Raw genomic sequence first — 16819 nt, 5'->3', positions numbered from 1 at the left:
ACACCACTCTTCCAAAGATGGTTGGTATTCTATTAACAAAAACGTTTTCACAACACTGCAATATTATGACATAAGGTTTATGGGGAGATCAGAGAATATAATACAGTTTTATTTATTATAGCATATAAATGTATGTCAGTATGACAATAATTTCAAGTAAGGTTAAAGTCAAATACATAATCTCTTATATTACATGGACAAATTGTTCACAAAAGACATTAAATTAAAAGGCCTGAGTAGTGTACAAGGCACTATTGACTAGTAATGCTTGAGATATTCTAATAAAATACAGTTTCTATTGACTAGTTTCATGAATCAGCAGCTGTTTCTTGGTTTGTGTCATCTTCCTTTTGTTCTAGTTCCTTCTCCTTTTCTTGTTGCCCTTCAGTAGATTCTGCAACATTTTCCTTTGGCTCTTCTTTTTTGTCTTTATCTGTTTTGTCATCTTTTTCTTCAGTTTTTTCTTCATCATCTTTGTCTGCTTGATCTTGGCCTTCAGATGGTTTGACCCCTAAGTAAAAGCATGAGCAAAAATGTTTGATCATTATTGAAATATTTATATTTCTCTTTCTCTCTCAGGAGTAATATATTCATGTTATATTACTTTCACTTTTTAGTTTTGTTTGATGTTTTTTCACCAACTATTTATTTCACAGCCATCACAGACCAGACCCTGAAACAATGACAACCTCTGGGCTGATCTAAGTCAGGACATGGTTAACTTACAGATTGAACTCTGAAACAACCTCTGGGGTAATCTAAGTCAGGGCACAGCTAACTTACAGATAGAACTCTGAAACAATCTCTGAGCTGAGGGGGCATGGTTATTAACTCACAGATTGAATTGGCAAGTGAGCTTTTTTAAACAGCCATGGCACTAAATATCTGTTTCTCTGCATACTCTGTACTCTTTTGATCTTCATTCCTACTGGGAAACATTTACAGCTCTCTTCAGTACTTAAAACTAAACTTCATTTCATTTCTATCTACCTACTATAAAGCTCAATAATAAGAAGTAGTATATGTAGACCTAATTACTCATTCTTAACACTTTTTAGAGACTTGTACATAGACTGACCAATGCTGCAATGTTTACTGTTGTATACCTTGAGCAATTCTGTCGTTGACATCCCTGATAGCTTTAGAAATAGCATTCTCAGCTGCCTCGTCCTCCAATATTTTAGCGAGGTCGTGGGCTTGCTGGAATGACCCTAGTGCATCTTGAAGCTCATCCAGTTTAACTACATAAAGAAATTAATAAAATGATTGGCACATTCACATCACAATGCCAATTTTATTTATAAACCTTGTGCCCACAAGGGTAATAGTAAACAATATGACCCCCATGTCGGAGTCAGTAGGGGGTTCTTGTAGGGTATTGGCTGACATCATGCCATTGAGCTACCAATATCCTACTGACAACCTGCCCTTACACTACTGATATCTGCTTGAAAACCATCGACAAACTACTGTCACTTTTCCAATATTCAACCGATTTCGGGGTCATATTGTTGACTATTATTTAAGAATTATTCACTTAAACATCACAATGCAAGTGTTTTTAAAAACTGTCTGCACTACATCCACATATTAGCTATATTTTACCTTCTGCTTGTGCAATAAGAACCGTAGCATTGAGCTGCCATACTTGGTCGTCAGCTTCCTGTGCTGCTGCAAGTGACTTCTGACCATATTCTTTTGCATCTTGGAAATTCTTTAGCTCCAGATGACAGCGACCAATCTCATGGAAGAGCCAGGTACTTTCAAGGGGTGTTTTGATGAGAGGCATTTTCTCCATCCATTTGTCAATAGCCCGATCATACTCACCTGCCTTGGCATGAACTCTGCCTAGATTATCCAGTGCTCTTGATTTACCAACCTTGTTGTCCCTGTAATTACAAAAAGAAATGCACAAAACAATGTATCGGAGCCAGTGAAGAAGAGTTTTGGGGCCTATGGTAACTATGTTGTTTAGTAAGGGGCCCGATGTGCTGTGACAGATTGCCTTATTAAATCAAAAAGTTTATCTGAACCTTATATGTAACAACCTTATGTTGAATAGGCAAATATACCTGTGGGCAAAAGTGCATGGGTGATATAGTCTGTGGGCAAAAATACTGTACTAAGCTTTGTCCCAAGACGCCCCCATTTGTCTATCTGTAAAAAAAGTTTAAAAGAGGCTGGATATGGCATACGTAAGGATCAGATCCTGGGGTGGCTAAGCTTTTGGCAGATTTATAAACACAAAACAGTAAGCTTACTAGTCAACTGACAACTTTCTTATAAGTGTTGACAAGATCTTAAGAAGACTTACAGTTTGTCAGCAATTTTAAGATCCTTTAGGTGATGGTCCAGTGCTTTTTTAGTTTCGTCCATCTCTAGATAGGCATTTCCAATACAAGAATGTAAGTTGCCAATAACATCTTCCTTATTGGGCACACTATCTTCACCAAGTGACTGAACTGTTCTTAACGTAGACTGAGCCTGTTTCAAGCTTCCCTCTGCATCTCCTTCAGCCAGCGCAAGATCTATTTCTTCCAAGGATCGTAAAATAAACTTTGTGGTGTCTGCAGGTTTACTCTTTTGTTGTACTTTTTTGGGCTTTGGTTTTTCTTTTTTACGAGCATACAGAGGTTTCTGCTGCCGCCAGAATTCTGTCCTTGATTCCAGGTAGCTTAGACCACTGGTCACAAGCCCATGTATTTGGTTATTGTTATTTTTATTGTTTACTAAATCTGAAAGAGAGTAAAATGATAAGTCATGAGTATCTACTGACAATTCATACAAATTTTCTCACTCAAATTTGCCATCCACCAAAAAACAGTTTTGGAAATACTTTACGAGAATAAATATGCTCAATGACACATTTACAAGATTTCTAAATGATCTCTTATTGTCTCATTAATAATAAAGTATAGTGTCTTTCATTGCACATTTAAAAATCTCAATGCACTTAAAAAGTTAGCCAGTAAGAGGCAATTTTTCCCATTCTCTGTGACTGTTTTCCTTGCTAGCAGAGTCTCCCTCGTTAATCGCCAACAAGGGAAACCCTGCTAGCACTAAAGTGAGTGTGCTGCAGCATTTCACAACCCCATGTTCTTCATATAACTGCAACCTATAAACATTTGGATAAATTCCACAAATCTTACCATCATCACTCAAGAGCTTTTCCAAGTATTCCTTGTCTGCATACATTTCACCCAAAAGCTAGTAAATAGAACAAAGATCATGCAGTTTTCAAATCTTACTTTGGAAAACAATACCCTATTTTTACCACTAGTAAATGTTTAGCAAGGATTTATTTTGTGATGACCAAATGAAAATATGCTGTATACAAAGTTAACAAACCTGTTTAACAGTTTTATCAGATGCTGCAGGGCTCTTGTTGCTTTTGCCTCTGTTAATTTGTTGCTGTTGTGTTCTTGTGGCTTGTGTCTTTGGCTTGTTATAGCCTTTTGGCTTTTTCTAAAACAAACAATAATTTAATAATTTTACATTTTAAAAAGGGTTCATCATCTATTATACATGTAATAATAATAGCTCAAACCCCAGGAGGGACATTTGGAATGGATCAAATCATTTTGCACGAAATGTTTTGCCCATGCCTATGCTTTAGCTTTTAGTTTATTTTGTAATTTTGTTATGATTGTGATTTTTCCCCCCCTCTTTAGTTCATATTGATGTAAGTATTTGTGTGAATGTATTGTTTCATTATACTCAAAAACAATAAACATTAAAAAAAAATGTTTTGCCCATTTTCAGACCCTGTGTCACTCTCTTGAGAATAAGATTCTTTGTTAGAGTTCTATTTATATTGTTACATGTATGTGCAACTGTTAACAAAGAAATTATACTCTAGGGAATGACACTTGGACTGAAATTGGAAAAGAGTTGATTAGGTCTATTACCCAGAGAAAAACCCTTATTTATGAGCCTTTTAGATTCCATCAAATGAACTCTATTCACACTGTATATTGCCGTCTGCAGGACTTGAATAATTAGGAACATGTTCTGATGTACTACTGGGTTTCGGACAAATTCCTTCCCGTCTAGGGTAAACAGGGGGATTAGAGGCAGCTTGAGAGTTGTAAAGCTGTAAGAAATAAGCATTGATTATGGCAATACACACCATTTCATCTTGCTTGGCAAAAAATGATAAGTCCCCTTTGTTTTCTAGTTTGACGTTGGCTGCATCTAGAAGTAAAACAAACGAATATTACTTAATAATTCAATGGAGGGACGGAAAAAACTTTTGGTCAGTTCTGCTTTTGCATAGGCTGATGTGTTTATTACCTCCAATAGAGTTATCAATAGCTTCTTGAGCCTTTTGGATTCCAAGTCTGAACTCTTGTAACTCTGGTCTGAGTTTATTCCCTCTGTGATAGTACACCAAAGCATATTCAAAGTCCCCCATGGCATATAAGGCCTCTGCTTTTTGATACAACCCCTGTTGCAACAATTCATACCACTTTATTAATAGACACATCAATTATGATATTGTTAATGATAGGAAATTTTGTACCTGACAAATGATCAAACCTTCAAATGTTGTCGATAACATCATGGGGAGGGGGGGGAATTTGGGGAGGGGGCACCAAAACTTTTGGAACATACGAATGAGGGCTCTCACTTTGAATGTGAAAATTTTCATGGGTTGTTTGGGGGGCATTGGAAATTCAATGAAGTCCTTATGGCGGGCCTTTAAAAAAATAGGGTTTTTGAGGAGAAATCTCCCCCTCGGCATATTAAATGAACTTTCCTCAAGTCCCAAAATTCATCCTGAGACCATATAGGTAAATGGTGGAATTTACATATAAGCACCACTACAACTATGCCACCCTTGATTCTCCAAAAGACAAAGAAAATGCTGTCATGGCTTGTACATTGTTACATACCTTATTAAAGTCCTTGTCATCTTCCAAAGCTGCCTCAGCATCTCTCAAAGCAGCAGCATTGTCTCCAAGTTGAAGGTAACACTTGGACCTGGCTACAAGGCAAAACTTGTCTGTAGGTTTTAATTCTAAGGCCTATAAAGCAAATAATATAAAATAAAAAATGAAACAAAGTTTTTTCTTTTAATATTTATGTGGAAGAAAAAATAAATACTAGATGGTACTGTTTGCATGAACAAAGAAACCTTGACCCCAAGAACTAGAAAAACTAAAAAATTGGTATGTAGCCAAAATGTATGAGAATGAAAACTGAGAAGCGACTGAGTACAAGTCTGACTTGAAAATACATGTAGGTGTGTGTCTTATTCAAAGGCCAGCAATCTTGCAAATAATATGCCATAATACCTTACCGCCATTTGAATTGCTACTTGGCCACCCCAGACAAAAATTGCGACGTGCACTTTTAGTGTATTTGCAATAGACTGCTGTCAATCAAACGAGTTAACGTCATTGATAGGCCTGGTGAGTGTGGCTCATAATACTTGTAAACAATCAACAAGTTTTGGCGCCTTTTAAATCACACACGCGTGTAAATGATGTCAACTAGTTTGATTGACGGCAGTCTATTGCAAAGTGCACGTCGCGATTTTTGTCTAGGGTGGCTGCGTAGCAATGCAAATGGTGGTAATCAGTGAGATCACTTTGATATAGTTCAGCCACTCTCAGCTAGCCAAAGTGTTTCCACATCACATATTTTAATTTCATACAAAATAGTAAACACAGCTGACACCAACTAAGTTTGTATATCTAATGTAAGCATTACATTCCTACAAATTTTGTGCTTATTATTTTCTTTAAATTGATCTTAATGTTAAATCGATCCATGGTAAACGAGTCATGAGTAATATAAGTGAAACTTCCATATATAAAAGGTTGAAAATGATTTAAAAATTGAACAGAATACGTGGTTAAATAAACAAACATCACGGAAATCCCTTGAATATCGTTTGAATGTCTTTCGCATATTTTAGTAAGCAAAGTGTATCTAAAGTCACAGAAATGGTTTGAGTATCTTACATTAAACCAGAAGGAACTGAACAAAGTAAAAGTTCAATGAAGATCAACCTACCAACGAATAACTATCCAATGCCTTCTTGTACTCTCCTTGCTTGTAAAGCACGTCTCCTTCTGCTAAATACGTTGAAAAGGAGCTCTTAGGACCTTCTTCTTGTTCTTCGTCGTCTTCATACATTGTTAATAAAAAAAACAGAGGATAAATATGAGGGTTTTTTGAGGACGTTCACTGAACACACTGACTTCTTATTTGCTTGGATGTAAATATGGCCGCGAGATCGGTTGTCAAGGTGGTGTTGCTATGGTACTTAGTCTCTCATGAGGCTCGCGGTCGACCTGTATTGTGTTTTTCCCCGTCTCCTTTCATCTCCTTTCCCTTTATCTTCACTCTTCTTTCCCTCAATGCTGATTCAAAATTGTTAGAAATTTAACCATTTCTTTTCTTATGTTATCTAACACAATCCTTCGGGAGAAGGGGTTTCTACACCCAAGGCTTTCCAAATTTAGGCGTCAGCAGCATAGGCGGTAATCAGGCTACGTAGGGTCTACTTTGGGTCTACTATCGACGGGTCTATTTTATTGTTTCACTGAACCCGAATAAAGAAACGTCTCTGGGCTTTTTATCTTTCTAAAAAGTAGTAACTTTTGTTAGTAAGGTTATCTCTGAAACGGAAACCTTTTCATCTTAGCAGTATCCGGCCTTCTTATCAAACCTCCGCGTTGTTATGTTGCATTCATGAGCGCATAAGAAAAATTAGTATTATTTAGAAAAACCAGACTATGGCTTGGCTTAAAAAAAAGATTTGTAAAAAACTACCCGGGTGCCCCCCAGGACATCAGCAGGATATATTGAGGTATACCGAAGTGACGTAATTGTTACTGTATCCAATCAGAACGAAGGATACCCTCAAGCAATTATTTGTTGTTCGTTTTCAATCGGTTCTTCACTCAGCTTGGAAATTCTTCATCCAGATTTGGAAAGGGAATCTGGACTTTTCGTTTGATTTTTGAACCCTGAATATGTAGTCCTTGATTCAAAGTTCCAATAACATGACCAAGTCGTATAACTATTGGTAGTTTGAGAGGGAAACTCGTCGAGTTTGTCAAGCATGGGCAACATACATTGCTGTATTCTGCCATCACCTCGCGGCCGTCCTGCGAACACAAATGAGCCATATGGAGGTGTTGCAGAATCTGGAGAAACGTTAGAACTACCTCATATTAGCGACAGAGAAGGTAAACTATCTCTTCATTGTCTTGTCTTTGGCGAACGGTGTTCATATATGCCATGATATAGCTTATTTTCATGGGCTACAGCATGCTATCATTCGACTAGTCGGTGCTTTGACAACATGGTTTTGCATTTAGAACGCATATATTTTATTCTTTTTTTCGTTTATTCTCTTTCTATAGATCTCTCCGATCATCGTGGAACTCTGTTTAGTCAGAAGTCGAACTCAGGTAGGTTTATAAATTGCATTCATAAAATGTCTTCGGCTTGTAAACCGTAAGAAGAAACACAGGTCCAGCTGCTTGGAAATCGCTGAAAACGTGGATATATACTTGAGCTCGTGTGCTCGACAATATAATTATGTGAAAATCATTAGTTACCATATACATTAATTATGTCTAATTCTTTCTTTATCCGATTTAGTGTATTTTGAAGTTGCTTTCATTATAAAATGTAGATAATTTGGTGTTGTTGTGTGGTTTAATGTAAGCTTCTTCAAGTCTATCCTCCCTAAGTATTCGCCCTATTTGTGGACTTGCATGAATCCTCCATACCTGAATCGATTCAGCAATGTTTTCTCCCAATAGGCTTCAATAGATCAACTTAAAACTGTCTCCTTGATAGGATATATAGATGGATACATTATCATTGTAGACGAGCCTAGCTAAAAGCTTGTAAGTGCACGACTAACAATATTTGACATATCAATATAATTGTGTCTGATCTGATTGAAGTTGTGGTAATAGAATTACTGTGTATAAATCTACAAATCTCGGATCCAAGATATTTTTGGTTTGGTCTAGTATACATGATTACAGTGCTGCAGTGATTTACCTTCTATTGCCAACGAAACAGCATTAGAATAATTATATTTACAATAACATGAATAAATGGTGTTAAATCTTTATTCCATAATCCTTCAATCTTTTTGACACAAAATTAAAGACTCATTTAAGTCCCCATTTTGTATCATGATTTTCTTTGAATAGTAATAAGGAGTAATGTTTACAGATTTAATGATTGGTTTGTAAACACACTTAGGGTTTAAGCATTAGATTCCATAAATGACTGGCAAGTCAAGATAGCTATTTATTCACAACTAAATGTTTTCACCAGATAATTTCCTAGTTCAAAATATTGAGCACAAAATTGTTTATATTTGATTGTTTCTTTTCGTTTTAGAACTTTCTAGAAGTTGGATTTTATTTCCTAAAGATTATGAAAACTATGAATGACCTTTATGAGAATTAATTTAGAAATTTTTGAGTTCTTAAGATTTGTTTTTTTTAAATGCATATGGCTTTGCACTAATTTCTTGAATAATTACTTGCATTTTAAAAAATCAGTAAAAAGAACTTTCTACTCTTTTTTTGTGGGTTAAAGTATTTGGGCTAGACTATGTGCATACACTGTATATACATACTTGAATATCATCAAAGCATAGGTAGCTAACCCAAACATTGTATTATACATACAATAATTAAATTGCAACAACACATACTTAGAAGAGAGAAAAGTATGTAGCCTAAATAGCAATGGATCAAATGCACTTACAATTATTATATTGCATGTTAAAATTGAATGCCATATTTGGTAATGGTTGATAATAAACGAGTACTTTCTCTTATACTGTACTTCCTAAAAAAATAAAAATAAAACAAGTAAAAATAGAAGATATTATAAAGAGCAAAGACAAGGTATATATCTTGATGTAGGCCAATAAATAATTGTTATATACCAATTGTCAAGGTCCATTTTTGTCATACTCTTATGGGGCGAGAAGGTATCATGTGAATGTGAACAAGTTTTGATTATTTCCCTGGCAACAGCTCTTAGTGGGCAACAATATGATGTTGATTAATAATAACTATACTGGAAGTGATTTTCCTGGAAATGTAAGTTTATATAAGTTTAAACAAAAAATCAAATAACTATTTTTTTTCTTTGACACTTGGTGTTATAACAAAACACTTATTCACTTGAACCTCAGGAAAGCAGTGGGAATTGTGGTCCCTGGACAGAGATGTTTCCCTCTGCTTCGCCTCGTGAAACATCTCCATCTTGGTACCACAAAACACACTGTTTTCCTTGGTCCCAGTCAATAAGTGTTAATTACAGAGGTGCACTGTACAGATAGTACAAGGTCAGAAGGCTATTCTGAATGTTTCTTACATTATTATTTGGCATGAGATGCTATAGTTCTGTCTGTCATTGTCATGTAGTTAATGTTTGGGGTCACAGGAACTTGGATTCCCAGCTGAGCCCATGTGTGAGTTAATCAAGTTTGTTTGAATTGTTGTTCTCTCCCTTACATGAGGATTTTTCTGCTAGTTCTTTGGATTTTCTCCTTCTGTAAATTTAAAAATAAACATGTGAATTAAGCGTTGTGTGTTGAAACAAGCCTTGTGGAAGAGCCTGATTCATGGATACGAATGGTTGTAAAATATTCTTCCTTAACTAAATTATATGCTATTCACAAATTCCTAATGTGTTTCTATTCTTTTTTGTGTGTGTAAATTCTTATATGAATAATGATTTTCATTATTTTTTCTATTCTGTTTTTGTGGGTGTAAATTCTTTTATGAATAATCATTTCCATTATTGTTTATATATATAAAGCCAAGAAAGACTCCATACAAAATGAAAAATCCTTCTCATTATCATTTTTCTATTCTTTTTTAGTGTGTGTGAATTCTTTTATGAATATCATTTTCATTATTGCTTGTATATAATCCCAAGAGTCCATACAAAGTTTTAGTATTTTTGTGGTTTCTAAGTAATGCTGCAATACTGTTCTTCTTAACAGATTAAAAACCTACTGGTGGGTGCATACTGGGTAGTTTTCTTCAATAAATTATAGTTTAAGAGAAAGTTAATTGGTATACAAATTTTGTAATATAGGTTATAAATAATTAAGAATATTGTGTATATTGTTTTTGATCTTTATTCTCAACTTTCGAATTAATTTTGTTTGTAGCTTATTTCTTTATTAAATGTCATACATTCTTTTCCTCTTTGGAAATTTTTTTACAGTAAGTTATTTGGATGAGTGATTTGGATAAGATGAAACTTTTTTTTGTTTGTTTATTTCTTTAGAATAATTAATGACTGTTGCCTTAAATAATGTTTTATTGATTAAGAGTGGTTTTTGACTTTATACAGTTATGGCTGACATTAAATAAGTCAATTTTAGTTAAAGTATTCTAGGAAAAATAAACTATGACATTTGAAAAAATGTTTATATTTACATTAAACTTTTGTAAGATTTATCTTAAATGCAAATCGAAGTTCCTACAATATTATTATTTATGTTTTTTTTGTTTCCAATCAATTGTATGTTTTTGGTTTCTGGGATTTCAAAGATTTTTGGCAGAGAGTCAAATAAAATTTTATAGTAAAAAAGTTATTTTCCTATTTCAAAATTAATTAAAGGCAATTTCGAAGCTTAAAGAATTATCGAGATCACTTTATTTTTTCCGAGAGATATTGCTTTAAAAATTGCATGTTTTCTAAAAATAGCAATGAAATGGTGAACATTTCAATTTTAATATTGAATATCTTTTGATTTTTTAAAGATATATAGAGGATATTTCATGGGCGTGCGGAGATACGAATTTTACCTTTGAGTGTTCAATTTATATCCCACGAGTGAGATATCTAAATTGAACAAGAGAAGATAAAATTCATATCTCCAAGCCGCCATGTAATGTTCTGTTTATCATATAGATATTGATGAAACTTGAATAAAACAAAAGCTCAAAAATTCTTTATTAAAATAGCAAGCCGATTCTTTGACAAGTTTGAAAGCTAAATTTGATTGGTTGAAAAATACGTTACTATGTCAACAGCGATATCTTCATGTGTGAAAGATATGGTATCTTCCACTGGTGAAAGATATCAAGTATTCGACACTAGAGAAAACCTGGTATTTCATCGATATCTATATAATAATTATTATTATATAATAATTATTGTTTATTTATTTTACCATTCAAATAATCTACTGAAATGCGTTCAGAAACAAAAATAAGTTTCACTTGTTTAAAAAGATGATTTAACCGTAACTTTATAATTTGCTTATTGATTTTCCTGCCAAAATCCTTCAAAGTTGCAAAACCAAAAAACAATTGATAAGAAATAAAGAAATTAGTAATCATAGAAAGTTTTATTTGCATTGGGCAAGTCTATTCAAAAATATATAATTTCCATTTTGTTTGCCATATTACCCCCTAGCAAAAAGAGTATATTGAACTATTTTTTGGATAAGAGAATGTTGTTATATGTTGTTGATTCTGTACCCTTCAATTGCAACTAAATGAAAGATTGTTTACATAGATCTGAGATCATTATAAAATTTCATAGTCCATTGAAGTTCATTGACCATGGTCAATTAATCTGTTCTTTGTCACTGAAACAGCATGACCTCTTCTAGTCCATGCAAGTCCTATTTCTAACTTTTCTGTACTGACACAGTCCTTACTAGTTTTGAACACCCTTTAGTTGTTCATTGTTTTAATTTTTTTGTAATGTATGTGTATTACATAGGCAATGGATTAGTTGTAATGGGAGGACGATGTGCCATGTCTATGATTGCCGATTCAAGAAAAAGAAATGGGGGAGATGTAAGTAGCAATATGCATGCATGCTTACATGTAACTATCCCTTACTAATAAAAGTAATAGGAAATGACAAAACTTATGAGGGGAGGTGAAATCAGAATAAGCCCCCTTTTAATAGAGAGCCATTGTCACAGAAAGATAAAGCTCTAAATAGGATAGAGAAGTGTTTTTTGACTAAACTTATGAGGGAAGGTGAAATCAGAATAAGCCCCCTGTTATTGAGAGCCATTGTCACAGAAAGATAATGCTCTAAATATATGATAGAGAAGTGAAACATACCCTTCAATATAGATCAGTACTTGCAATCCTATGACCATGGCTGTACTATTTATTCAGAGTTCAATTCCAATATTCAATGAATAACTATTAACATCTGCAGGGAATCAATGGCAGAGGTTTAAGAAAGTGTAATTCCTGTTCAACCATTTTTATTGATGATAGCACAGTTAGTCAACCTAATCTAAAGTCTACAATAAAATGGTAAGTACTGTTTCTGTTGGTCATTTCGAGGTGGCAAGGAATGACAGATATTTATAATTGCTACCATTAACACTGATAGTACATTAACCAAAGAGCTGAGATTTTGTTTTGTTATGATGTTGACCATTAGCAGTATAAGAAAACCAGTCTAAAGTCAAAACTGTGAAAATCATTTTTATTTCTAAAACTGCACGATTTTTGCATTAATGCAAACCCAGTAAATTGTCCATTCAAGATTTTATTATAGTCCAAATTTATTTATCCAATCCTGAAATCAATTTTTCTTTTTTTTCTTCCAGTGTGGCACTAGCTGTGTATTATCATATCAAAAACAGGTAATTGATTTTCAGACGTGCATCCTAGGGCACCTGTGACAATGCACCTTTCTTATTGGCGGTTTTGTTATTTTTGACATGGTTATCTTTGGGGGAGGGGAGGACTGAATGATTTGTTGAGGTTAGTTGAGAGGAATATTGAATATTTGACTTTTGTGTGATAAGAGGAGAAGGTGCTGCCTTTGTAACTAAATATATACAAAGGGTTAGACCTTCACATCACTCAATGACCTCATCAAATGGTAGTCCAATTCCTCCACACCTAACCTATCAGGTTTATGACATCAAAGAACTACTGAGGATGTAAAGAAACCCTAGAAGTGACCATCTTCAGTTTATGGCCTCTACTAGTGATTTCTTAATTCAAAGGGGGTTAGAAATTGCATATGGTGTAGTGTATGTCTTGAAGAGGAAGCTGTGTACTATTGTGCAGCACATGTCTGTTCCAGTTTATTGGTTGATACTAACAATTGTGTATATATATTCTCTGGGAGTCAGAATCTATTACATTATTTGACTTCAGTGGAATTAAATGAGTCAATCTTTTTTAGGGATGAAGTCATGAGAAATATTGATATTTTTGATGAAAAGAAGCATCCTCTTACAGTAAGTTATTTGAGTTTACAGTATTGTTTGCAATTCATATGTAAGTGAGAAATTTGCAGTGTTGTGGTTTCCATTTCCCACATGTATTTTATGGCATGTCATCAGAATGAAATGTTATCCTATTTCTTGCACATACGCAGTATGCAACAACACTGAAAAGACTTCCCATTCTTTAAAGCATGGCATGCCATAGCATTGAAATGGTTTCCTATTCTCACATACACGGTATGTCACAACACTGAAAAGACTTACACAGTATTATCACATTTATGGTATGCAACAACAGTGATAAAGTGAAAAAGCTTTCCATCGTTACAAGTATGGTATGCCATTTTATTGATTTCATTTCTAATTTTCTCCCAAAGCATGATGCGGTACCAGATAACTACAACAAAATTGATCCTGAGCATCGACATATTTACAAATTTATTAAAACATTATTTCATGCAGCACAATTAACTGCAGAATGCGCTATTATTACTCTGGTAAGTTACTATGAAGACAGCACATTTTTCATACTGATTATTTTCATTATTGTTTATTCTGTACTTTGCGTCATTCGCCGATAGAAATACGAGCAATTGATGCGCACTGCAGAAAAGAACAGCGTATAGTTAGGACGACAACTAAATACAATCTTAGAAAGATTAGAAAGTTTAACTTGCCAAACATATATACCAACCGCTTCCAGAAAACCTTCATTCTGGCCATACGGCAGACATCGAACTCTCATGGCTGATTTTTATCAATTATTGAACTCTTACAGTTTCTCTCGCATATTTGACTTTTATTTATATATTGTCGTTCTTCTTTATATATAAAGTTTTAAAATTATTTAGTGTATATTTGTAATCTACGCTATTCAGCCATTTGACTGCGATGTCGTAATTTCTCAATAAACGCGGTGTCTATTTATCCGAATAATTGTAATCGTACACTTAATACAGGTTTACCTGGAACGGCTGTTGACATATGCAGAAATTACTCTACATTCAGGAAACTGGAAAAGAATATTGTTAGGAGCCATACTGTTGTCATCCAAAGTGTGGGATGACCAAGCTGGTTAGTAAATTCTTAAGGGCGGACCCAGGGGGTGGCTTGGATGGCTAGCCGTTCCTAATACAGTTTTGAAAATAAGAAAAAAGAGAATGTAAAAATCTAAAGAGGAAGTGGAGACTAGTCATAAGACGGCCATACCCTGGATCCGCTATCGCCTTCAGATATTCAAAAAATAAGTCGGATATTTGGTGGTTGGCGGTTGACGAAGCCTGAATAGCGCTATCTGGCGGATAAATCCTTATCCAATGGATAAGTCAATGCTGCTATCCAATAAATTTATACGGCACTGGATAATATTTATCCGTCGGATAGCGCTATCCAGGCTTCATACAACCGGGCCCAGATATTTAAGTCTCGACTTCAATATTCTGCCATAATGGGCTCGGATGAATCCCATAAGTGTATAATATAGGACCGAATATCCCCACGAACTTCCTTATCTTGTGCCTCTTTTGTGGAATGCGAAAGCTAACAGTAAACTTTTCTTTTCTTCATAGTATGGAATGTTGATTATTGTCAGATATTGAAAGACGTTACCGTCGAAGAAATGTAAGCAAGGTTTGAATCAAGAGAGTATTAAGTAACTTACTTTATACTGTATTGGTTTGAATATATTTAACAATCCTTTCTGTGAACTTCTGTGAACGTATGATATTTTTGTTATAGTGTTGAACTTGAAAACAAATGAAGTCCACAAAACTTAACCGTAAAAAAATCATCAATACTAAGTCTAGTCTTTCACATGTAACGGGTTAAAACACGAAAATATATTTTTTGTTTCAGGAATGAACTCGAACGATCATGTCTAGAATATTTACAGTTTAATATTAACGTGCCTTCAAGTGTATATGCCAAGTATTACTTTGATCTTAGATCGCTGGCCGATGCTAACGATCTTAGCTTTCCTCTTGAGCCTCTCAGTAAAGAAAAAGCCAAGAAGCTTGAGGTAGGTTTTTGGAACTCCAACCCTTGTTGGGACCTTTTTTGTTCAACGTTATGAAAGACTCGAACAAATAAGGTTGTTTTCGTTCTTTCGTTCGTTTATTTTTGTTTTCTTATTTTCTAGGCTTTATCAAGTGTCTGTGACAATAACCTAGAGGATGTGGCATCCATGTCACTTAAACGATCTGCAAGTCTTAATAACCTTACACCGAACAGAAAGAGTTTTGCAATCATATCGTAAAAACAAGATGCTCCTGGAATATTCTCATATTCGAGTCAAACGCCACACTCCTTGACCATTGGCACAAACCGGATGAATATTTCCACAGTTTTTATAAGGTCAGGACTCAAATAGAAGCCAGGGGATGGAAAATTTAGAAGAGAAAACGTAGGCGCGTAACTTTCCCGCCTTTTTTATTTATGATGCCAAGTATGACGTCATAGTGAGGATCAAGTTGGTCATTTGGTAAAAGCAGCCGAAATTCGTCACATTTCGTCCCAATTGAGTGTTATTTGCGTCAAAAAAGGTGGCAACGATATAAATTATCATCAAATGATGGTCAAGGAAATATTAAAAAGTGACATTTCTACCTCTTTCTTATCAATTATTTTATAAATAAAACGAATTAAGTATAATATAAATAATGACTTTAGGAAAAAATGCTGAGACTTGAATCTAATGTAGGCATTTAGAAGACTTATTTTACATAGATTTTATAATAGCTATAGAGTTCTTTAGTGAATAATTTAGGATCATTTTATAGAATACAGTCGTATAAAGTACATGCACCTCGCTCTGGCTTGGACATTGACCTCCTTCGATAACACAAAAAAGCAGACCAGATTTCGTCCAAAAGAAGTTTGGGAAGCTTGCCGCACTGGGACACTTGAGTGGCGTCCGCCATGGACCTATTACAAAGCCTGATAGACTATTAGCCATTCCCAAGATTGCCGAAATAGCCGCCATCTTGGAAATAGCCGCCATCTTGGAAATATGTCCCCTAAGATAAACAGCCCCACAATGCGCTGCAATGCCAACTTCACCCATTTTTATCCTAGACCTCGGAATGGCTAATATTAATTCAGAACTATCGAATTCAAGCGCACGATAATGTCTACAGCTATTTCATAAAAGATTTGTGAAGATTGTGTTGTAGGTTGCACCTTGCACATGTGCACATATATGTATTGTACGGGTATGTGAATATCAGCACAGAATGTATGTGAGAGAGTATGCGGGAGAAACTTGACGACTAAGTTTGAGAAAATTAAATTTAATATTGTTGTGAACTCTCGTTGATTGCATTCGCATCGCACAAAGTGCATTTCGGGCTTGGTATGCAACAACACCTTCACCAACCTATTATGAAATAGCTTTATATCTTTCGCGCCAAATCTGCTCTTACTATTTGAACCTACTGTGAATAGAAAACCAAGCAACTGTTCAAAATTAAAGAAATAAAGAAATAAAACATTTCTACTTATAGCTATCCCAGCAGGAATTACAGATTGATCAAGAAGCTCGGCTGAACGGCGTAATTAAAGGGAGAGGTTAGTCGGCTCATAGAACGTATACGATTA

General features: G+C 34.7%; 2 protein-coding genes across 2 annotated transcripts; one reads left to right on the top strand and one right to left on the bottom strand.

Moving 5' to 3' along the window:
- Positions 1-48: 48 nt before the first annotated feature.
- Positions 49-9525, bottom strand: LOC116293695 (outer dynein arm-docking complex subunit 4). Its single transcript, XM_089036433.1, has 12 exons — positions 9510-9525; positions 8752-8835; positions 6022-6134; positions 4896-5027; positions 4294-4447; positions 4130-4194; positions 3349-3465; positions 3150-3207; positions 2315-2735; positions 1606-1889; positions 1107-1241; positions 49-511 (listed from the first exon to the last, which is right to left on the bottom strand). The coding sequence occupies exons 2-12, from the start codon at positions 8783-8785 to the stop codon at positions 309-311; spliced, it is 1716 nt and encodes a 571-aa protein (XP_088892559.1). The 5' UTR covers positions 8786-8835; positions 9510-9525; the 3' UTR covers positions 49-308.
- Positions 6878-16728, top strand: LOC116293698 (cyclin-Y-like protein 1-B). Its single transcript, XM_031701160.2, has 11 exons — positions 6878-7202; positions 7380-7427; positions 11743-11819; positions 12196-12296; positions 12596-12631; positions 13183-13237; positions 13603-13722; positions 14185-14299; positions 14794-14845; positions 15080-15242; positions 15363-16728. Exons 1-11 carry the CDS (start codon positions 7076-7078, stop codon positions 15477-15479), a joined length of 1011 nt encoding a protein of 336 aa, XP_031557020.2. The 5' UTR covers positions 6878-7075; the 3' UTR covers positions 15480-16728.
- Positions 16729-16819: the final 91 nt, after the last annotated feature.

This window comes from Actinia tenebrosa, unplaced genomic scaffold, assembly GCF_029948245.1.
Source record: "Actinia tenebrosa isolate PJP-AT-01 unplaced genomic scaffold, QUT_ActTen_1.0 PGA_scaffold4__44_contigs__length_22323623, whole genome shotgun sequence".
Classification (NCBI taxonomy): Eukaryota; Metazoa; Cnidaria; class Anthozoa; order Actiniaria; family Actiniidae; genus Actinia; species Actinia tenebrosa.
This window is presented reverse-complemented; position numbering and strand designations above follow the sequence as displayed.

Excerpts from the sequence above, each read along its gene's own strand:
- LOC116293698 (XM_031701160.2), top strand. The coding sequence starts at position 7,076 with ATGGGCAACATACATTGCTGTATTCTGCCATCACCTCGCGGCCGTCCT. Across the intron at positions 7,428-11,742 it reads TAGTCAGAAGTCGAACTCAG|GCAATGGATTAGTTGTAATG; the intron begins GTAGGTTTATAA and ends TGTATTACATAG. Across the intron at positions 14,300-14,793 it reads AGTGTGGGATGACCAAGCTG|TATGGAATGTTGATTATTGT; the intron begins GTTAGTAAATTC and ends TTTTCTTCATAG.
- LOC116293695 (XM_089036433.1), bottom strand. The coding sequence starts at position 8,785 with ATGGCATTCAATTTTAACATGCAATATAATAATT. Across the intron at positions 4,195-4,293 it reads TATTGATAACTCTATTGGAG|ATGCAGCCAACGTCAAACTA; the intron begins GTAATAAACACA and ends TTTTACTTCTAG. Across the intron at positions 3,466-4,129 it reads TTGCCAAGCAAGATGAAATG|AAAAAGCCAAAAGGCTATAA; the intron begins GTGTGTATTGCC and ends TGTTTGTTTTAG.